This window comes from Cyclopterus lumpus, chromosome 6 (genome assembly GCF_009769545.1).
Source record: "Cyclopterus lumpus isolate fCycLum1 chromosome 6, fCycLum1.pri, whole genome shotgun sequence".
Lineage (NCBI taxonomy): Eukaryota > Metazoa > Chordata > Actinopteri > Perciformes > Cyclopteridae > Cyclopterus > Cyclopterus lumpus.
Window position 1 is genome coordinate 18654614 of NC_046971.1, and position 23053 is coordinate 18677666.

The 23053-nt window shown below is 45.6% G+C and overlaps 1 protein-coding gene across 5 annotated transcripts in view; it reads left to right on the plus strand.

Moving 5' to 3' along the window:
• Positions 1 to 1357: 1357 nt before the first annotated feature.
• Positions 1358 to 23053, plus strand: part of hipk2 (homeodomain interacting protein kinase 2) — a 70469-nt gene continuing 48773 nt past the window's right edge. For 3 of the 5 annotated variants that reach the window (XM_034534434.1, XM_034534435.1, XM_034534438.1), the window contains exons 1-2: positions 1358 to 1779; positions 17617 to 18793. In XM_034534434.1, coding sequence (XP_034390325.1) covers positions 1761 to 1779; positions 17617 to 18793 — 1196 coding nt within the window. In that variant the 5' untranslated portion in view covers positions 1358 to 1760. Of the gene's footprint in view, positions 1780 to 11492; positions 11595 to 13325; positions 13383 to 17616; positions 18794 to 23053 lie in introns of those variants that run through there. The other 2 variants (XM_034534437.1, XM_034534436.1) reach the window with 2 other exon arrangements.

Consider the following 23053-nt stretch of genomic DNA (forward strand, 5'->3'; position numbering starts at 1 on the left):
GTGTGTGCAGGCTGAAGGCCCTGTGACATACTTAAACTGAATGAGTAATTGCACAACTCGTTGTCAAGCTGGATGGCTTAGAACATGCATATCATATGCTGAAGATAGAGCATGCCTGATTGTTTTTTCACAGTGAGACAATGTAACTTTTTGATTGAATGTACGATTATTTGGTCCAACAGGGGCGCGATCAAAGCACTTCTACAGAGACATGTATAGCTTTCAAATTCATTTTCAGCCTATGCACTTTGGAGATATAGGGTGCCTAAGCTCTGCTCGAATGCTCTGCTACGTGAACAACCTCCCACGTGTCGAAATCGACATGTCTAGTTTAGAGGTTTGGTGCACATATTGCTGTGAGTGCATTTTTGGGTCGCTGGTAAATGACAGATTACTCACATGTGTGTGAGCCTATGTAATCCGATTCCGCTCCAGTTCATTCTGTGCAAACCTCATGTCGTCATACTGTAGGCTACTGTAGGAGCGCTTCAGCCTCGCGCAGGCATGGCCAAACACCCGCAGAATCATCCAACCCAGATGCACTTTGCACGGCTGTGAATAATGTGGACAGCTGAGTGACATCATGTCCAAATAACTATACCATGTAACGGTAGTATGCTTATTAGATTTTTTTTCTTAAAGTATCATTATTATTTTGTATTATTATCATAATTTGTATTATCATTATATATGTTGGTATTAGTAGTGGCAGTTATAGGAGTACTACTATCGCGTTACATCACGTTTTTTTTTTCTTCAATCTATGGCATCCAACTCAAAATATAAGCAATACTATTTAACATTCCACAATCAAAAAGGAGCAGGGAGGGAAAAAATGACCTCCTCAAAATGGAAAGAAAAACTGTAAACATGTTGACATACAGTATAATATAGTGTAATGTAATAGTAGACTAGGTTGGCTTATAGTATTATTAGAGCTGTATTGCTGGTCTGTTATCTTATCTTGCATCTATTTTTAATGTACTTTTATTACGTTATACTATTTCATTTTCCTTACGGTTTTGGTTTCAAATGTTGTTCTAATATGTATGTATTCGCCTTGCCGTACGTGAATCACTTTGAACTGCCTCCGTGTGTGAAAAGGTGTTGAAGGAAAAAAAAGAAACGTGCCTTATCGAGTCATAAATGTTTGATATTAAAGCTCTTTTTTGTATTCTTCTCTCCCCTCCCCCTTCTTAAAGGCTACAACATTGCTATTAATTGTCCCTATTATTCTGTTGGGTTGCTCCTCTGTAAAGGAGGCCGGTGATAATAATGAAGATCGTAGTATTGGCTCGTCGCCTCCATCGACTCGCTCGGTGCTCGACTATCTCACTGTACACCAAACTCGCTGCGCTCTGACCAGCGCAACTTTTGCAGACTCCTCACTCCACAGACATGTCGCACCGGAGCTGAAGTGAAGCCCGTCCCCGCGGCTCATCATCGGAGAGCCTCCCGGAACACAACCGCAGGTGGCTTTCGGATTGCACAGCCGATCCTCCTCCGTCGCTGCCCTCGCGTCGGATGCTACGTTTTGAAAAAGAAGAAGAAGAAGAAGAAGAAGAAGAAGAAAAGAAAAACGCCTGGATATGAATTATGAGCGTTTCCCTCACTAATGAACTGGGCCAGTAATGCAGGAGACCGCGGCGACTCAATCTCTCTCTCTCATCAGTGTGTCTCAAGATGGCAGATTTTCAATGAGTTTTGAACAGAAATCTCGCTTTATCTTTTTGCCATGAATAACAGAAACCCTTGCACCGATGGCCCCTGTATACGAAGGTAAGCGGCTTTTGGAAATGTGCTGTTTTTCTCTTCTCCTGCCCCCCCCCCCCTGTCACTGAGCCTACTGTATCAATTGTGATACGGTTGAATTGCGTCTGATACGTAAAAAGAGATGCGTCGCACCTTCTCCTCTTTCTGCCAAAGACGTATACACACACACACACACACACAGGCTGCGGGCTATTTGCGTTGTATGATCTCTGCGCTGTCAATGTGCACGCAGCTCTGCGCGTTAGTGCTGTTGGTCACAGTTGGAGAGTGAATACTCCGATGGAGTGCTCCGGGTCCGTTAACATAGCCCCTCCGGAATAAGGTCAAATAAAGCGCGTGTGCCACACAACAGCCCGTGTGTCTGCGTGTTGTACACTTTGCGTGTGTGTGTGTGTGCGTGTGTTTGTGTTTGTGTGTCCTCGTGTTGGTTCCCCGGTGCAAACGATCGAGATGGGATGGAAGAAGGTCGGAGAGCGATCGGTGCGAGTCGCCTCTGTGTCACTCTCGGCTCTTCTATGTCCAATTATTTAAACGCCGATCTTATACATTGAGAATGACTTTAGGTCAGCCGGTGCCTCTGTGAATTGATTCAAATGTTTTGTTTTGGGGGGGGGGGGGGTTATTTTGGTATTTTTCTCTCTCTCTCTCTCCCGGAAACCAAAGGCAATACAGCGTATATTCGCCACCGCTGCAGTAACCGTCGCTGTGACTAATCCAATTGAGAGAATGCTACCGCATGCTTCTCCAAATTGTTTACAGGGTGTGTTTTTTTCCTCCTCTTTCAATATGAGAGACTTATTCACAGATAAACTGTGTGTTTGCTTTGCAATGTCGTTGCAAGGTGGGTTATACATGTTAAACAGTGCACGCGGCCCATTGGGATCCGTGCGTGATCGGGAGTGGATGTGGAACAACTGCAACTACACTATTAGTAGCAATACATTAAATACTATGTCACACCAGTGGCGTGAGTATAACACGGTTTTATTGAATGTGCGATGTTGCTTTAATTTCTCTGTGATAATATACTTAGTTACTGTAGCCCGTAGCGATGCTTTCCCCTCATGCAATTAGACAGATGACCTTTCAGTGTATTTCCAACGGAAACAGAGGTTCACATGCTGATCAGAAGCTTCTGCAAATTGAATTGCAGCACAAAGCAAATGATGACACTTGATGTTTCCAATATTTATTTTCCAGCAGCCTCATGTTTGATATCCTCATGTCTGCTCTATGGTCCCTCTGCTGGTGGTAAAGGGAACCCCTTCTCTTCTGTCGAAAACTACCATTGAGGAAAATAACTATTGACAAGTAATACTACACGTTTTAAAGTGACCTTAAAGAAAGCTCTCGTTCAAAAGTGGGCTCTAATATGGATATTTAGGTCATATATTAGGCTGCTCTAGAAGATACAGGATCATGATCAACAATGAGGTTGCTACAAACTACTACAATATTGTAGGGTCTTTCCTTAGGGGGTGTTGAAGTTCCCAGGGATAGCCCGAGACAACGGTGTTTCAACATGAAAAGGAAAGTTGAAATGAGACTCCTATGCAAAAGGTAATTAGAGTAAATTACATTCCCCGGTTTTTCCCCTTCGCCACGGAGAGGAGGAGAAGGGAAGAGAAAGAGGCGGCAGTAGGAATTAATTACCTTGCCTGTCCTCCTCAGTGTTGGAGGGGCCTGTTATGTAGAGCAGTCGTGGAAATGACCAAAGCTAACGGGGGAAACTAGGTGATCACTCACCCTTTGGTCCAGGGTGACTAATAACTTGAATCTTTACGATGCATTATTTCCTTTGATAGTTTAAAGTTGAGCTTGTTGAGCACAGTAGAGCTTTCTTTCAGGATTGTTTATGAAGCTTGTCGTGGTCATTGTTGTGTCCTTTTTCCTTCTTTTTTATTTTTATTTTTTTTTTTTTTTTACGTGTTTGCCTTTGGTCCGTCTTGGCCCAGACAGAAAGCCATCAGGCGGGCCTGCTGGCAGGCAGGGCAGCGGCTTGGACACCCTGGGAACCTGGTCTCATAACCCAAACTGACACCTTGACTGATGTCTGATGAACGGAGCAGGTCCAGCAGCCCCCAGCTACGGAAAAGCTAATGTTCACACTGCAGGCCCTCTTTCCTGGCTAGATATTGGTGTTGTTGTGGTTAGCTCATGCCTGCGTGAGCATTTGTCTCTATCTGCATACATGCGCACGCACACATGTGGCTTCGCCTATTTGTATGGCAGGCCTGCAGGAGGATTAGACAGCTGCGAAGCTGGGCACCAGGCAGGGAGGCAACTTCATTTGCAGATCTGCCTCTCACAGGTCAACCAGTACTATTCCAGAGAGGATTCAGTCATTCACGCCTGGAAAATATGGACAAAGTATGACTCAGAGGCTGCTGCTGCTGCTGCTGATGATAGTGGTGACAGGCGCGACAACATCACAGGCCGATTCATGTTTTATCCACCGACACGGTCATTCTGTATTCATGCGGCTTTGAATAACCTCATGGTTTCCAGGTACGGGGAATGTGCCATGCCTTGTTTGAGCGGAAGTTACTCCTCGGAGGACAGAAGGACAGACTTTTTCAGCAACTGCCCTCTCTCCCCCCCCCTGCTCTCCCCCTCGCGCTTGTTTGGACCCGCTTGATTGATATCTTCCTCACGGGCTACGACTCAGGCTTAGCCTCCAAGGTTGCAGCATTTAAAAAACTTTGGTTAGAATTGCAGGAAGAGCCCCGGGGGCCTTTGGGGGCCGCGCCCGGTGGCAGAGTCGGGGGAGCCGAGGAGGGTCTCTCTCTTCCTGACTGTTATGACAAGCAGGGTGGTGTGTTTAGCTCTTCGCCGTCCACAGCGAAGAAAGAGAGAGGCCTGGGGAGGGAGGTTAGCTAAACAGTTGAAAAGAAATGGGGCGCTATTTAAAATAGTGCACAGGAAAGAACAGTCATCACTCAAAGCCTGTACTGTAGGTGTAAATCCTTGTCGGTGCCATTGAGAGTGTTTATCTCTGTTTTTTTCGCTGTCACTCAGCGGCCGTTTTGATCTGTTTGTTGACCTGATGCGTCACCCCCCATGACTTGTTTAAAAGGCGGTTTGCTCAGAAAGGGTTATGAAAATGGATAAGCTATCTTTACAAGTATCGCTTTTGCATTATTCAAAGCTTCCTATCTGAAAAGGAAGAGAAAGCCAGTGTTCAGGGATTCTTCGTGCTATTGATTTGTTGAAGCATTTAGTAGAAGAAGCTGAAGCTTGGGAGGGAGACAGAATGTGAGTTTTGTGTGAGATAAGTTGTGTGTGTGTGTCTGTGTGTGTGTGTGCGTGCTCTCAGTTGAAGACAAGGGAATATGTGAGCTCTCTGATGTGCTGGAATAGTTCACAGGTGTGATCTGAAGGTTTTGGAAACAGATGAGGGGGGGGGGATGTCAGCCTGAACTGAAATGACAGGTTAGTAGAGGCCAGTCTGACACAGGAGGCCCAGCCTTGACTATGAGCACAGTACTTCTGGCTATTTCAACGGGCTCAACTTTTCATATGGTCTTTTTAGTACATTTCTCTGGAGTAAAAGTGCCTCTAGTACATAATTCTTCCGGCTCTTTTTTATTCTCTTCTCTTCTTTCTCTTAGCTTGGAGGAAATTCAATTGAGATGCAAGGGGACTTTGCCATTCTCATTTTCTCTTCAGTCAGTAAGCCTCCTGTTTTAGTGCTTCTGCCATATGTTTTAGACCTCTCTCGGAAACAACTCGGAAAGTCGGGCTCCGCAGCCCTTGAAGCGGGAGACCACATCAATTGCTGACATGAGTTGTTTTTTATCGAAGGGGGAGGTGGGCTGGGATGGAGCCTCAACCCTGTCGACTGCTTACTCAAGGCATTTCCGTATTGGTTGTCATGCATGTGTGAAGGCCCCTTTTTCTCCACACACTGTTGTTTCACACAGTGTATGGCGTCAGCTTGTGTGGAACAGCTGCCTTTGGCTCTGACTCCAGGCTCCGTTAAGTAATGGAACTAGTGTGGCAGGCATCTTAAAGTCGCTTTGCTCTCTGGCCGGTAATGGATATATATATTTAAGTTGCAAAGATGTGATATCTGCATTTAAAATGAACCGATGGAGCGGGTTTGTCCTTTAATCACAGTGTTGGCGGTTCGATCCCCATGCCATGCATGTTGCTGCGTTTCCTTGAGCGGGTCACTGAACCCAAAGTTGCTCCCCGGGGGCTTCACAGCAGCCCCCTGCTCCTAAATGCAGAAGTACAAATTCATGTATATGATGACTTAAGGTTTTGGAAACCTTGTTCTCAGTGGGTTGCCACATTACCGAGAAAACATGTCCACCGTCTTATATCTGAGGATCAGCGTAAGAGACAAAAATAGATGAATGTCCCTCTTGAATCTCGATAACCTCCTCTTGCTAAAAGTAATGTAATAAGCGCTCTACAGCGAGGATGAGAGTAGCATCTAAAACGTGCTGAGAGTCTCTGCACCTTATGACACATCCATTGCTTTGATCTGCTATGAGAGCCACGGTTCAAACAAAGGTTCACTTTTACTGCTTCTCGACACGGCACAGGGTGAATGAGGCCTTTTGTTAACTTGGGCCTGCTAAGCAATAATTACACTGGGATTCCTTTAGCATAAAGGGTACTTTATATGCTGAGAGTGTCACTTTTATTTTATTTTTTATATATATATATATATACAGTATATATATATATATATATATATATATATATATATATATATATATATATATATATATAGACAGTATTTCGCACAGTGCAGCACGAGCATGTTCTACATTTTACTCGCATGCCATATATATCGCTTGCTCACTTCGCAATCATTCACCAATGAGGCCTCCAATTCCCACCCCCACCCTCACCGCGTTTCCCCTCCCCACCCCCACATTCATCTCTTATCTGTCCTTCCATCCCACTCTGTTTGTTGATAAGCCGAGAGGCCATTGGCCAGCACACATGGTGCCCATGTGACACTTCAGCAACAGCCTGATGGCCAGATTGGAAGCCCCATGAATGTGTGTGTGTGTAATTGGAGGCTGGCTTGAGAAGATGTCTAACTACTGTAGCTTTCTTGTTCTCCCTAATCATGACCCCCCACCCAATACCCCCCCTGTCCCTGCCTCACTCAGTCCCCCCCACTGGTTGTCTTATTGCCATCACTAACCCCCCAAACCAAACCACCAGCTTGTTTGTGGCACACATTGTCCCAGGTCTTAATCCTATTGTTTGTGATAGTGTGTATCCCCTGCCCCCCATACCAGTCCCTTTGACATCACGCCTTCTGGAACAGAACTGCTGCTGGCTGTATTTATCACCGGCTATTTTGGACTTTCAACTTCACACGTCACAATGCACATGCACTCGCCAAGCTGGTAAAAAAAAAAAACTGAACAAAGCCTTGAATGTGGTGCAAAGACAACAGACGATGTAAGGTACTACAGCCGAATGGTGAGGGCAACTACCACACTCACAGCCTCTTCATTTAAACAAAAGATCCTAACCGTCTCTATTACATAAAGCTCGGAGTGAGAAAATGGTTAGCCGTTTTTAATCAAGCCCTTCATAACGTCCACACTTGTCTTCCGAGTGAAGGAGACAGGGAGGGAGGGTGACGATGGAGAGGGTTTACAGGCAGATATTGAAATAAACTGTGAAAGACTGGATCATTACAATTAGGGCTCATGAGGTTGGCGTTTTTTTAGGGTATATGCTCTCGTATTCATGGACATAGACACAACTCTGCCATGTCCAGCCAACGTGGACTAAGTGCTGATGCCAGCACCATCACCACTCCTGGCTCCGGCCCCTCTCGGTCATGGAAGGGAAGCGGCGCGATGGGCGGCTGCTGGCGGCCCCTTCACAGATGGCTGCAGGTACAGCGCTACGCTTGGCTGATAACCAAAGGACTTCAAAGCTCAGTCATCTAGCACTCGGGCCCATTTCTTTCCAGAGCCAGGAGGCAAAAGGCACAGAACCGAGAAAGGAGGCGGCAGTAGACGAGGACCGGGGCGGTCAAAAGAGTCAACAGGCATGGAAATGAGCAGCTTTAGCCCTCTCCTTCTCCTCCGCTTGCTTTCTGTGCAGTATTTGCTCTCATATTCCACTTCTCATCTTCTTACTCAATCTTACCGTTGTATTTTCTTTTTCTCTACATGCAGTATGATTCTCATTATTCTACTTCTACTGGGAAAGCAGTTGTGATGACACACCCCCATGCTAGCCAGAAATGGAAATAAAAAGTGTCAGTCACTGTTACAGATAGCCGCCTCTCCCATCATTTTTTCTTAATTTGGTTCAGACCGGGCATTTTCTGAGGAATCCCGTATTCTCTGGTAAAGATTTGCTTCACAATATATTAAAAAAGTTACACATCAAGACAAGCAGGAGGTGGAAGTGTCGAAATGTGTTGAGACGTCTAGGAATTATAGTCATTAAATGTAATAGAATTGTCTCTATATCTATGATATTCACTGAGAAAATTATTTCTTGGTTACCACTGAAGGCTGGAAACCATCCTTTTATGAGCTTTTAAAGGATGATGTAGAGAGGGAGAGAGCGGGAGAGAGAGATGTTAAAAAGTCATTGATTCAATTACACTATCTTGTGGCTCCTCTAATGCCACTCCAGTACCGGCATCAGAAAATGCTGAATGCCCAAACTGCAGGAAATATTTCCTCACAGCTGCATGAACATCTCTGAAGACATTTAGTAACATTAAGTTGGAGCATAGGTGAAGGATTATGGTTGTTTAATGGCAGTTTAGACCTTTTTATTCTAAAAAAAAAAAAGTAGTATTTGGAAAGATTTGAAGAAATGATTATGCCTATCATTTCAATCTGAAATTCCAACTAAGGGCTTTTTTCAACCATTGTATTTTAGTGCACTTAAAATCGACACATGCACTGTTTGCATATCTTTGAAGAACTTCAGTGCTCACTAAACAGAAACAATTAAGATATTTAGCCCTGTTGCTGAACATGTTCCTCATAAACTCTTTGTGTAAGAAGGTTCTACTAAAAAGCTTAAGCATGTATTCGTGCAGAAATTAACTAAACATAATTATTATTATTATTATAAATAGAATGTTATTATTATAAATAACAGAACATGTTTATGTTTCTGGGTCTAAGTGTGTTGCAGGATAGAAAACAGACTTCACACCTTTTAGATCCACTTCAAAGCTTCAAAGCCCCAGGCACCATGAGCAACCAGCAGCTCAGTCTTGCAGCCTTTTGAACCGACCCCTCAAATTAGCCTGAGAGACAAACGCCCAATCCCAATGGGACCCCTGAAGACTTTAGCCCGGAGCCCTCAGGGACCTAACTGACGTCACCTGGTAAATGGTTGAGTGTGAGAGGAGGTTGCGAGGGTTTGAAATGGTATAAATACGAATGGGACAGCACTTTGCAGCAACATATCAAGTTACCTCGATAAGATCTGATGTGCAATTGTGGGGTTTTATTTTTACGTTTTTACTCCCCGATTGAACGTCTTCCAGGTTCTTGCCTTACAAGACGAGAGAGGTATTTGTCAAATAAGCAATTTTGTCAAAACAGCTTCGATAAGCAAAGTAAAAAGTAAATGTTGACGAATAAACCAGTTGTGTGATAGTCCCTGCTTGTATTCCTCTGAAACGTGTCTTACATTCTTAATGTTAATGTTTCTGTGTATATGTAATATGCCAGGCCAAACTCCCATATGCCGTCCTCTTTGTTTACCCTTTTGTCTCAGTCCCTGGCAACCCTGTGTTTAACGCCACAACGCTGATAATTGTGGGTAATTCCATGAGGCGAAGTCTGCAGAAAGGCAGTCTTAAGGAAAGTGTGCATAAAGGGCTCAACATGTCTTAGAAATCCCTCAACGAGCTGCACAATTTGACAGTGGGACAGCCCTAAACCCTCATGAACTCAAAAGTCTGTGAGTAAGGGAGAGAGGCAGTGGAGCTGGTTCGCGGAGATGAATACCCTCTTGTGGGGGCCCATGGGCCTCAGGGGCACTGACAGGGGTCAGGGGAGCTCAAGGGGCGGGGTGGTTAGGAGTTGTGGGGGTCAGTGGTCTAAGACGGTTGTGTTGGGGTTATAGCTCACCCCTTGTCTCCTTTAACCTGTGTCCTCCTTACATCTGCGATCAACGGCCTCCTGCGAAGCGCCCACCCCTCGGCTCCCCTGACGGAGCCCAGCAGCTGCTAACACACACAAACATGCTCCCACCCCTCCATCACTTTTAGAGAAGTTGGCCCAGAAAAAGGCCAACAGTTGACCTTTAGCTATGTGGACCTTTTCGCTTTCCTTTTCTGCTCCAGAGGGGTCCAGGCTTGGAAAGTTTCTTTTCCCCTCATTAGGTCTCTGTGAGACAGCGACAGCGTGTGAGGAGGAGTTCTGCATTTCTAAGCATTAAACATAAAGACATTTGGACACAAACATGGCAGCGTTAAGTGGCATCCATCTCAGTAACATAAACCCCATTCAGATCCTTTCAACATTTTAATAGCCTGGACAAAAACATACCCGGGCTAAAGCACCACTAGCATTTCCATCTTTATTCACAGTAAAGCATCTGAAAGGGTGATGAATCATTATTTACTGGCTTCCCACAGGTCATCCTTTCCATCTGTTAAAATCCCTCTCAGCTTTAGAAACAGCTCAGATCACAGGACCAAACCCAAACTGGCAAGTTCTGATGCTAGGTGGATCTTGTTTCATGTAATTAACTAAACAAGGTTTGTCATATCTTAATGATTATCATCAACAACTCTTCTTCTCCTCCTGAAGCTGTTTACCTTTTATACAAGCCAATTCAAAATGCGTCTTCCTCATATACTCAGTGTGTGGGTGTTAAACTGACGGACAGAATAGCCATTTCCTGCCCGGTTTTGGCTGCTATTTGCGACTGCGAGGACGCTGTAAATATAATTGTCTAAAGCCATGATTTTCACGCTGAATCAGACGCGGAGGGCTGAGTTGGCTCGCCATATTTATTACCTCAGCTCTGTGGCCAAAAAGACTCAACCCCCATGTATACGACGCACTGTCAGTTGGATTAAGGACACATATGCTTTGCGAAATTGGTATGTGAGCATGTGTTTGTGTGCGTGTTATAATCTTTAAGAAGCGGTTTGAATATATAGCATGGTGGGCCTCCTTACTTTGTCAGAACGAGAGGAGCTGCAGAAGGAGAGAGGGTTAAAAAGAAGATGATGAAGAGAGATTAGAAGATTAGAACAATTTGTCAAGCGTGTATATGGATGAGTCACCTGCAGTATGAAGGGAGGAGTACATGTTGAAGCATTTTAGAGGGAGACAAAAAAAAGCATCTGTAGTCTAAATTAGTCTGATCTGTGGCCTTAATAAGCTCTGAGCAGCCTCACACACCCCACTGAAATACCACACAGTCCTGTCGCCTGGGGAGGCATGTGCACCATCTCCAGCTTGTATTTGATAGCATTGGGAGTTGGAGTATCGTGGGGGAGACAGGGGAGCAGAAGGCCAACCGCATGTGGGGGTTATAAAGAGCTCTGATGTGAAATGCATAGAAGTTGCCGGTTTGCTCCTCAGTCTGCCGTCTCTGTGCTTTGTGCACCAGCGTCAGCGCTAATCATTATCAAACACACTCGCTGGCCTGTGTGCCACAACTTGTCATTCAAAAACACCCTGAGCCATCCTGGTTTCAAGCTGACAACTTCTTTGTTTGTTGTTTGAGTACAGCTGTGTTTTGGAGTTACAGGAAGTGGTGGCCCTGCCTGTATGTGATTGGTTCCCAGGCGCCCGGTCAGGTTGGACTGGTTCCTCTGTTCAAGTTAATCGCTGAGTTTCGAAGGGGTAGGCATCAGTTTCACTGGCTTCCTTCCGTACATCTGTCTCGGTCTTTGCCTTGTTTTTCATGTCTGCTGCTGTTTGACTTACTTTGCACTCCAAATCAATACCAAACTGCAAATACTTCCCAAAAAATGTAGTCGAGATGAAAAGACTGCTAACTCACTCCACACTTTGGATTTGATAATCATTTAAGTGGGGTTGTAACAAATCTAAACCGCACAAATATTAGGCAAACCATGCACAAATAACACAAAATGGAATTCGTGGTGGATTATACTTTTGTTCTTTTTAAAAAATTCCTTTGTTTGTCAGTTTTTTTGGTCAGAGACTATAATCCTACGTGTGTGTCCAGACAGAGGTTAGGTCCTTTAGAAATAAAATCTCGGCAAACCTCATTCTACTCCTTCAGCTGACAGGAACCTAGCTCCCAGTGTTTGTGTTTGCAGGCATGCGTGTCCACGTGTGAACATCAGACTCATCGGATTTCATTTTGGCTTTTGGCTTTTGTCCTCCATTTGTTGAAGCACTATCCTTTCGAAACCTCAGGTTGTGGCACATTGCGAGGGCAGCAATCAAGGCCGTCCGTACACATTCCCACTAAAAACCTCATACTTTGTCCGTACATGCAACTAAATCCATACCGCACTGGCCCCTCTCAAATCAATTTTCCATTGTACAGTGTTTTCTCCCCACATTGTACTCATCTGTGTGTCCTCCCCCATTGCTGTCTGTGTTGGGTTACTGTTTCTCGCCTGCAGTTCTCATATGTTGATCTCATTATAGTACATTGTGTCCAGCTGTCCTTGTTGCTCCTAATGACATAAGAGGAAGTGTGGTGTGGTGGGGTGCTTCTCGCTGTGTGTACACGATAAGCATTCTGGAGAACGGCTGCTTATCAGGTGTGTGTCCCTGCATGGCCCAGCACCCTGGTTGCAACGGTAGTTAAAGCTGTGGACGTCAATAGTAGTGCAGCCAGCCGCGCGTCAACAGGTGCGGTTGGTTTCTGGTCGGTCATGTTTTTACCTTGTTCTCATTTTATCCCGCAGCACACAAGAACTCTGCACGGAACAAATAGTTTTTCTGTTCCACGTTCTGCTGCAGCGAGGGCATTTATTTCAAGGCCTCTTTCTATCTGTCAGTCTGTCCGTCTGTCTGTCTGTCTTTTTTCTTTTCTTTCTTTCTTTCTTTCTTGGTGGGGAGGAAGTTGGTGCTGTGCTTTGTATACTTGCTACACTCGTGATTTGATTAATAAGAAATCCAGCTCAAGCCAAGGCACTCTGCTGCCCCTTCCTCCTCCTCCTCCTCCTCCTCCTCCTCCTCCTCCTCGTCTCCTCCACCCAGTGCCTTGGTTCACCGCCTGGTTAGGCTGACCTGGCAGTATAAACAAGGCAAATGTTTTTCTCACTCCAGCCGGTTTATGACCACACTTACAGCGTTAATGGTAGCCTCCTTATCTACCGACAGTTACCCAGGCGAACCAGCTTGCTTTAGCAGCTTTACTTTAGATTAGAAACGTTAATATTTCTCAACTCAAACGTTATCATTGGTTAGTTTATCACCGAACATCTTTAACCACCACCCAACAGATGTATTGGTGTTCCTGTGTGCTTGTCTCTCATTACTTATGTATCTATGCATGGACATTTGAACAAGTGCTGGCCGAGCATGTTATCTCACAGCTAACACAACATGCTGTATCTCTGGCTGTTTGCGTCCAGGAAGGGGAGAGTTGAGAGGGAGTGTCACGTTTACAGCAGGCATGTTGCCGATTTTTACGAGCTGAGAAGTCCTGTAAGTGTCTGTCAAACGGCCTTCACATTTTCCTCAATAGAGACGGATATTTGTCCTCTTTTGTGTGTTTGTAAGAGAGCTGAGAGACACGGCGTGCCCATTCCAACTGGTCAAATACTGTGGTCAGGAAGAGCATAAAGGCTGATGGAGCAGCAGCCTGCATGACAGTGTCTCCCTGTGAGCTGGTCTGATGCATTATTCTATAAATAAGCGGAGATGAGAAAGCTAAAAAGGCAGACGGGATGGTAAATAGTGGTGGGTGTGAGAGAAAGGGAGCGAGAGAGACGATGCAGTGTCAAGCTCCAGCTCCCCTACTGAGGGCAGAACTCAGGCAGGAGGCAGCAACTCAAGGCTCGGCTGCTCTGTGTGGACAATGTGTCCCTCTCCGGTGGTGCGTTCACTGTTGTGTTCAACCCCCGAGGACACGGTCCCAGTTTGTCCACTAGTTGTTCCGTTGGCCATGATGTGTCTATGTTTATCTATATATGTAGATGCACATACAGATGGATGGCACTGAATGCTTTGAATAGATTTGAGTCATATGCTATGGCCTGTGCAGGAAGGGAATATCTGTTTGAAGTTTCATGTTCTTCCAGAGGATTTCCTTGGAGTATCTATAACCCAATACTTTACTAAGACACTTTACGTTGGTCTTTGTCTTCCATCTGTATGTGTCGGGGGGTTCATAAAAGCGATGGAGGTGCTGTAAGTATAGTGCTCCAACACCCAAACGGCAGCGAAGGGTGAGATAATGCTTTGTCTAGACAGTCAGAAGTCATTTCATTAGCCAGCGATTTGGGCCTCCCCCTCCCTCACCTTCCAGTCCTGCAGACACTTGGATGTCCAGTAAAGAGACAGGGTCATCAGAGCGTCTCGGTCTGTGTCGGTAGCCATTAGGCCTCAGGAAGTAGTCCAGATATATCCAGGCCAGGGATCATCGACCAGACAGACCTGACTAGGTGATGGCTGGGGGATATATTTCAAATTATAAGCCTGATTTTCTTCGTATTTATTTTTTATCTCAACCGTAGATCATTTTAAGTACTGATTTGTAAAAAGCACAGACCCTTGAGAAGAGGCTCGGCTGAGTTGAATAAAAAGCAGGTTTTGAATTAAAAGACTATTTGTAATTACAAAGGACTCTCTGGTAGGTTTGGTGGTGTCTAAAGGCGTCCTCATCAATACTCTCTGTCATGTTGTCAGCGGAGTATAAATGACGGGTTTAATAAAAGAGAGCAAACAGAAGCAGGTCACAGGCTAGAATGTGAGGGCCACTCGTGGCCCCGCTCTCCACGCTCTGTTCTCCTTGCCTTCCTTTTCAGTCCATCTCTCGCCCTCGGATGGCATGCAGAACGGCCCTGATCCTCCCAAAAAGAAGATTAACAAAGCCCTGACAGAGAAGTAATCTCTCTGAAAACATTGACTCCTACCATTTCAACACGCTGCCTCGAAACATTGGAAAATGCCTCTCTGGTATGCTTAATTGCAGTATGTGGGACACACAGTGTGCCTTTAGGTATGCTAAATGAAAAGCCTTGGCTACTGAAGGCATTCCAAGATTGTAAATGTGCAACAATGGACCTTTACAATTTTACACTTGGCAGGTTCAGAAATTCAAATAAACTTCAAGAGGACTATTTCAAGGGAAGCTCTTTAGCGCCGTGTTGTTCCTGACAATAGTAAAGCGGGTTTGGTTGTTTAGATTCTAGATCATAAATATGTTTGAACTTCAGTTTGGATGGAGAGTGATTTATGGGGACTGGAGCGGCTTTCCCAATGAAGTATAATTGGTCACATTGTTGCCCGTGTATGTTGTCGTGAGATAAAATTCCAGCCATTTGACCTCTTACTTTTGGTCTATTTAATGACTTATCTGGCTTCCGCACAGGGCTCTAAACTGTGACGCTGTTTGTGCAGCTTTGAGTTTTGTGGCAAAAGTCACAGTTGAATTTCAAGAATGTCCTATTAATTTCCAAATATTTTGGTCAGCTTTATTTGAGAGGCTTCCCCAGTTTAGGACAACATGTGTGGCCTTCAGTTCATTGCACTGTGTAGGCAATGTCAAGTGAACTCTTTAAACAAAGTGTTAAAACTGACAGAGAGTCAATGAGTGACTAAGATCAGGGTTGGGGAGGAATTCATGTGATGCTAATGCAAAGAGCAGCACGCCTCTATCTGGCCTTGTACAGCCCAGAGCTATCCATAATCCTACTGGCAGATATTTAATGCTGTAATTTTCCATAAAAGGAACAAGCCAGCTCTGTGTCTGTCCATCTATCTTTGTGTCCATCAGTCTGTGCTTGTGATTATCCTGTCAGGCTCTCCGTCACACACTGTTGACGCTGCTCTGTGACGCAACCCATCATTCAAATTATTTTTAGTGTAAAGTCCAGGCGCAGGAATTGGTAATCCAAGGAGTGACATCTGGCCTTCAGGGCTTATGTGATTAGCAGAGAGCCTTGCCCCTAATAGCCTAGCGGACAATCTTCATTACCCCTCTGGGCTAAACTACAGGACAGGTCATGAAGTGGCTCTGCGTGGGCACAAAAAAGAAGAAGAAAAAAAACATGATTGTTCAGATTATATGTGCAGATGTCATCGTTGAGGCTTAAATAAGTCTTTCGGGAAGCATAGGTGGGCGATGCTATATCAGCTACTGCACAACACCCACAGTGAGCCCTCATAATGTGCACTGCATCTTCAATCTTGCAGCATTAGGGCTAAGACCAGATGACCAGATAACTAGTAAGTCCAAACAATGCCACAGAGCAACTAAAAAAAAAAAAAAAAAAGGGAGGAGGGATAGGGGTTCGGAGGGTTAAAGGGTTAAAGGGTTAAAACAAATGAGGCAAAGTATGGTGGAGGACTGCCAACTTCCTACTGAATTAATCATCATCACTACTCAAAGGGCTAATAATGACAAAGTGACCAGCATGTCCCCTGCTCTCCCCTTTCTTGTCCGCAGAAGAGAGCCCACAGTTATGGAAGTCTTGCAGGGAAATGCTTCTCTTATTATCTTTGTACGGAACAAAACTTCCCAGCTTTCAAGATGTCTATTAAACACAAAAGCAAACACGGTTTTCCTCGGAAGCAAATGGTTTGCATGCATGTTTTTTTTCTAATGTTTGTGCGCGAGTTGCGACCGTGGCGTTCTCTGATTCCCGCGTCAGTTGATTAGCAGCAAGGCCTAATTGTGTGGGCATTGACACGGCCAGGTGGAGGCTCTTGGTTTGTTAGCAGTAAACTCCTTTTGGGTTTACTGCTAACGCTTTCAACATAGCATGGCTACAAGTCTCGTATAATCTTCCATGTGCTGTAATAATCATGTCAATGTTACAAACAAGCCTGTTTGCAAAGCGAGAGATAAAGAAAGGGACTATTTTTGGGCCGTTGTTTGCTTGGAGAAGCTTTTGCTTATTCTGAGGCAGCTTGTTCCCAGGAGTTCAGAGCACAGCCTCACTGCAGTTTAGCTTTTGTTTTGTTGTCTTCTGGATCCGTAGTTGAGAGGGAGTTCAGTGCCCCTCTGTTCTCATAGTTACTTGACCCGAAATGTCTTCCGCCACCTTCTCTAAAGTGAGCAATTGTGTACCAATAATTGGAAGTGCTGGGTTGTGTGGAGGGGAAGGAAATTGCAATCACTCAGACTTTTTTGTGCGCCTGGTTTTGTGTTGCTCCGCTGTCTCTGTGGGGTGACCCATGAAAGGGTGTTCTTTTAGTATTCACTCCGCCTATTTACTTGGCTGCAGATGGGAACAGTGGGGAAATGGCATTTCCTCAGCATGAACCAGTGGTTTGCATAAGCACTACTCAATCTAAACCTGCTTATCTTTCTGCTAAACATTCTGACTTGTATTTACGTTATGTAACAATATCAGAAACAACATGTCATCGTGTTAACAAAAAAGAAATCCCTTTCCCCCCAGTTGTAATGATGCATATATAATAGTATTTTGCATAGAAATAATTTAATGCCAAAGCAACAAATGCGTAATGACATTTTGAAGGTATTTTAATTGCTTCTTTGTTTACTATGATGTTAGAGTTCAAGAGGTTAACATGCTGACGCGTCAGCATTTACGATTGGTGTTTTAATGACTTGCTCTGACCCAAGCTGTCTTTATTTAAAGCTACTGGCTACTACTCGTGTTTCAGACACTCTCAATTTCCTAACCTCTCACTTTCATCCCCCTCCTGTTTCTGTTTGCTCCTCCCCTCTGCCCCCCTCTCATCACAGGTATGGCCTCGCAAGTGCAAGTGTTCTCCCCTCACACTGTCCAATCAAGTGCCTTCTTTAGCGTGAAGAAACTGAAGGTGGAGCAGAGTTGTAACTGGGATATGACAGGGTACGGCACCCACAGCAAAGTCTACAGCCACAACAGCAGCAAGAACTTGTCCGCCACTGGCCCCCTCGGCATCAACAGCTCCTTGCAGGTCGCCAGCTCCACACTGCCCTACGACCAGGCACTCATCTTCCCAGCCAGCACGGGCCACATTGTGGTCGCCTCAGCCAGCAGCACTTCGGGGACCCTGGGGTCTCTGCTGGGCAGCGGGGGTGGAGGCAGCAACAGCAACAGCAGCGGTGGTGGAGGCGGCGGCGGTGGCAGTGGTGTGGGTGGCGTGGTCGGTGTTCACAACCTGACGCGCCGCAGCACGGTCAGTCTCCTTGACACCTACCAGCGATGCGGGCTTAAACGCAAAAGTGAGGAGCTTGACAACAACAGCAGTGTGCAGATCATTGAGGAGCACGGCCCACCGATGATCCAGAACGGTGCAGCCAGCGGAGCCACGGTGGCTACGGTGGCCGCCGCCACCTCCACCGCGACGTCCAAGAACAGCGGCTCCAACAGTGAGGGTGACTACCAGCTGGTGCAGCATGAGGTGCTCTGCTCCATGACCAACACCTACGAAGTGCTGGAGTTCTTGGGACGGGGAACCTTTGGACAGGTGGTCAAGTGCTGGAAGAGGGGCACCAACGAGATCGTGGCCATCAAGATCTTGAAAAACCACCCGTCGTACGCGCGGCAGGGTCAGATCGAGGTCAGCATCCTGGCACGTCTCAGCACGGAGAATGCGGATGACTACAACTTTGTGAGGGCCTACGAGTGCTTCCAGCACAAGAACCACACGTGCCTGGTATTTGAGATGCTGGAGCAGAACCTGTACGACTTCCTCAAGCAGAACAAGTTCAGCCCCCTGCCGCTCAAATACATCAGACCCGTTCTACAGCAGGTGGCCACAGCGCTAATGAAACTGAGGAGCCTGGGGCTGATCCACGCTGACCTGAAGCCGGAGAACATCATGCTCGTGGACCCGTCTCGGCAGCCCTACAGGGTCAAAGTCATTGACTTTGGCTCAGCCAGCCATGTGTCAAAAGCAGTCTGCTCCACGTATCTACAGTCCAGATACTACAGGTAAGAGCTGCAGCTTTGAAATGATCAATATGTTGTCTTAAAAATGGATATGGAAGACTTCATTTAGGCATCGTATGTAACATTGTTGATGAAAATAGGAGATGGCACAAGGAGAAAGAGATATGTCCCACTGTTTGTTCCTGTTCGTTTTGTTTGGATGATTATTGTGCTTTCTGCATCTTGTTTGATTTATCCCAGCTTTAATAGGAATGTTTTCCTGGTTGAGCTGATTATTTGGCCAAACACCCAGATTTGAGTGCCAGCCTTATGAGCTGCTGCTGATTCTGCCTTTCCTGCTAGCTTATTTACCCCCATAGTTAACCCCCCTTCCAATGTGGGACAGAACAGTACAACTCAAAGGCTTGCTGAGTAGCCAGCTGCTTGTTGTGTATAGTGTGACAAAAACAAGCATGTTGTGGTGCTACTTTGAAGATTATCAAAGGCCTGTTTAGTTGCTCCAGAACTTGGTGAAACTCTGGTAAAGATGTGAGAGACTGCAGGAAATATTTGAAGCAATGACATGTTTTAGTGTCATGGAGAGGTTCTGGGGAAGAAAGTGATTTTTCCTGATTTTGAAAAACTCTCCCATTGAAGAAGGGCACCAATCGTGTGGGGTGGCAGCCTGCCCACAAGCCTCTATTCACCCTAGTGCACCCCAGGCCCCTGGACCCTCAGCCCCCCATCGCCAGAGCTGGCTCCCATTTCCCCCGGGATAGAGATGAGAGGTCAGCCTAAGTTCTCCTGTAATATGTGCCTGTAATCCACACCAGCGGACCCTGCATTAGAACCAGATGAGTCTCTGGGAAGGCCTTTCTTTCTTGTCCCAGTACTTCTTGAGCAGACTTCTCTTCGCCCATAGCAAACAGCATGTTTAGGTTTCAGCGGAGGCAGCATTGGGGAAACAGGGAGCGGAATCAAACAGTGTCCATGTCAGTACTGAGAGGAGCTTTGTTTGGGGCTCAGGCCTGGTACCGGGGCCAGGGGAGAACAGGTGTGTGTGAGCCACACACGTAAAACACACACACACATACACCCACAGACGAAGGCCAGGTGGAGGCTCCACGTGTAGATTCTGTCAAGGGAAGGCCAGGGGATTCTTAGTTTGGTGGTGTCAACTTTAAAATGTTATCACTGGCGTTTTAAATGTGCTACACCGAAAGACCCTCGTTTCCTGTAAAAACAGGAAGCTGGCAAGATCAATAGTATAGATAACTTTGAGTGAACAATTCAAACTGCTGCATTCAGGGAAAAAAACTGAAAGGTGAGAAATCCTCAGATCCTCATCTTTTTTCACGTCTGACAGGAATATTATTTTATCTGAGCTATAGTGTTTAGTGAACTTTAATTTGTATACACTTCTCCCCAACTGTCTCTTAAAACTACAACCTATTAAGGTCCCTGCATGGACATGGGATTGTTTGTGTCAACAGGGCAGTGCTGTTAGATCCGTTTAAGTAGCTCATCCTGAAGTAAACACCACGAGTAGCATGTTGTTGCTCCTGGGCTGCAGGTCAACAACATGCAGGCCGTAGAGTGTTCCTGTTTGTTTTCTCGGGGAGTGAGGAGTGGAGGGATCATCCCTTCATTTCCTCTTGGCAGCGGTAGGACGGGAAAGAAAGGCTGACACTGACCAGAAAATCACCCACGAGCCACCAAAACCTGTCCGTGGCATTGGGAGTGGTGTGTGTGTGTGTGTGTGTGTCACAGGGTTTTCTGCACCGCATAATGTCATGCACGTACAGCATGTCAACAACAAGAGTGTTTGCTTTACCAGGTCTCATTGTGAGGAATGAGGCAAGGCCTCACAATTCAATTCAAAGAACAGGCTCATGGGAGATCGGCATCGCATGCCGTTTGGGCAGCAAACAAACTTGGGCTGCGGGTGGAGTTCATGGTGAGTTCAAAAGCTTAGAGGGCAACATCAAACCATCTTTGAGGATTTCAGATGAGAAGATTGCAGGATAGTTTCTGTTCCTGCAGACGGTACGTTTACATGGTAGAGATTACATCCAGGTGGGATTTGCCAGCTCCAACCTGCTGGCTCTGTGTTACTCTGTATTTCCTCCACAATAGCAAAAAACACCCCCTCGTTGTCGTCTTTGATTCTTGTTAAATAGAATATTTGTTTTTGGGTGATGCAATGGAATGACATGAGATTTAATAAGGAGGAATTGTGAGAAAGAAAGAGTCATTCTAGGCCTATTGCAGACATTATACATACTTTTGCTTCCATCCATTTGGTGGGAATTTTTATAACCCTCACGCTTGGCGGTTGCCATTTTGGATGCCATAGATAGCGTTGCATGTGCTGTTTGAGCCTGGCAAATGACTCATGCAAATTAAACACCAGGATTCAAGGTAAACAAGTGATGTGCTATTTGCAAGAACAGCTCTCAGGGCGCTTAGAGTTTCAACTTTGTTCGCTTCACTGCTTAGCGAATACTGGCTCATGTAGCTGAGCTCATCTGTCCTTGTCAAATAGGCCTGTCTGTGGCGCTTCTACACTCGGTGCCAGTGGACTCAAATACAGCCTTCACTATTATTTTAATGTATTTAACTTACCTACCCGTGCGTTCTGTTACGGTGTCTCTTTATCCTGTTCTTAATATTTGTGAGGCGTTTACATCCTCTTCACTTCTTTTATCTTCCTCTCCTTTCCTGCCGTCCTTCTTGCATCTCACCTATAGCGAATGATGTCACCGGTAAGCTGGCTAGTCAAGCCTACCCCGTGCCCGATAAAGGGATTATTGTCTCGTCCCAGTTGGGCTTGTTTGTCCGATTGATCTCATCAGGTAAAGGCCATGAGATGGGTGGAATGCAGCAAGACATTAAGTCATTATTTAAGTTCATGTTAAGTTTCCTGAGGCAGTGCAGCTTGTGGTGGCTGCTGGTAGAGAGAGGGACGTGAGGAGGACTCGCTCTCTTCCTATGTGACTGTCTGCTGGACCGTACAAAGGCCTTGTCTTCATTGCAAAGGGCCTTTACGTACATCCAGTAGAGGTCTGCATGGTGGTGGACCTGAAACTGGTGATTGGTTCGTATCTGTGACTTTCAGACACGACTACAAGCTGAGCTTAACTGGAGCCTGCCCTGAACCAAACCAATATTATACTTAGAAGGCTGGTTCATGCAAATCACAAAAAAACTCCTCACAGAATGCCTCAACATACATGACAGTGGTCCAACAATTTCTGTAATTCTGGAACCGACAATCCATCTATCACACACAGCCTCCTGGCCAAGGTGTGTAGAGGTGAGAAATTATGCAGCGCTCTCTTCATTCTTACGTTTTGTGTGTACGAACATGGCAACACTATGAACGGCTTCTCAAAGAGCTGAAAGCGTGCTCCATTATCCCAATATTTAAATTATTCACTATTGAGTCTAGCCCCTCTCTTTTCACAACACTTTTGAGTGTGGCTGTTCAGAACAGCTGGATACATTTTGCCTCCATTGCCATAGTCTTTTCTTTTTTTCCAAGATTACTTGTGGGGCTTTTTTTCCTCTATTGGATGCATTAGACAGGAAAGAGGGGGGACAACATGCCCTATGCTGTTTGTTTTCTGTACACATACGGACAGGCTTTCTCACAGTGGCAGTTTCAGAGAGTCTTGCCTGTTTTACGACAAGAAAGAGGGAAAGAACAATTTACTGTCGTATTAAACATCTTTCTAACAACCTGGAAGCCTGAAGCCGTAATGCAAATACTGCACACATGTCAGCACCTGCCAACCTGCACACATCACATACATCATACTTGTGTGAGAAACCTACATGGTACATGCACTACAGCAGCAGAGGCTGAGGAATTAGTCTATTTAACATTGTAAAATGAGTCAACAGTGTCTGAAATGGAGGAAAGGACTTGTTGATGTCACCAGCGATCTGAAGTGGGTAATGTCTGTGTACTCTTGATGCTTATCAGTGTGCAGCGAAAGGCCTCTGGCAGAAGAGATCTTAATGCATTCAGATGGAAACTTCCCCAAAAGCTCCGATTATGGAACTCTCCGCACTTTACTTTTAGAAACAGTGTCTTTCTTATTCATGTTGGCAGTAAAAATGGGTGCAGCTGATGCTACAGTAGGATCTCAGACACCGCCGGGCTTATGTCGAAGCCTTAAAAACTGATGAAATATGTATCTGTCTCCATCAGGGGTTGTGCAGTCACCGCTCGGGCTGAGGCGGCTGAGTGTAAGACGAGCCCCTACCCCACCTGTCTATCGCTCTATCTGTTGTTAGGCTGCACAACCAGACAGACAG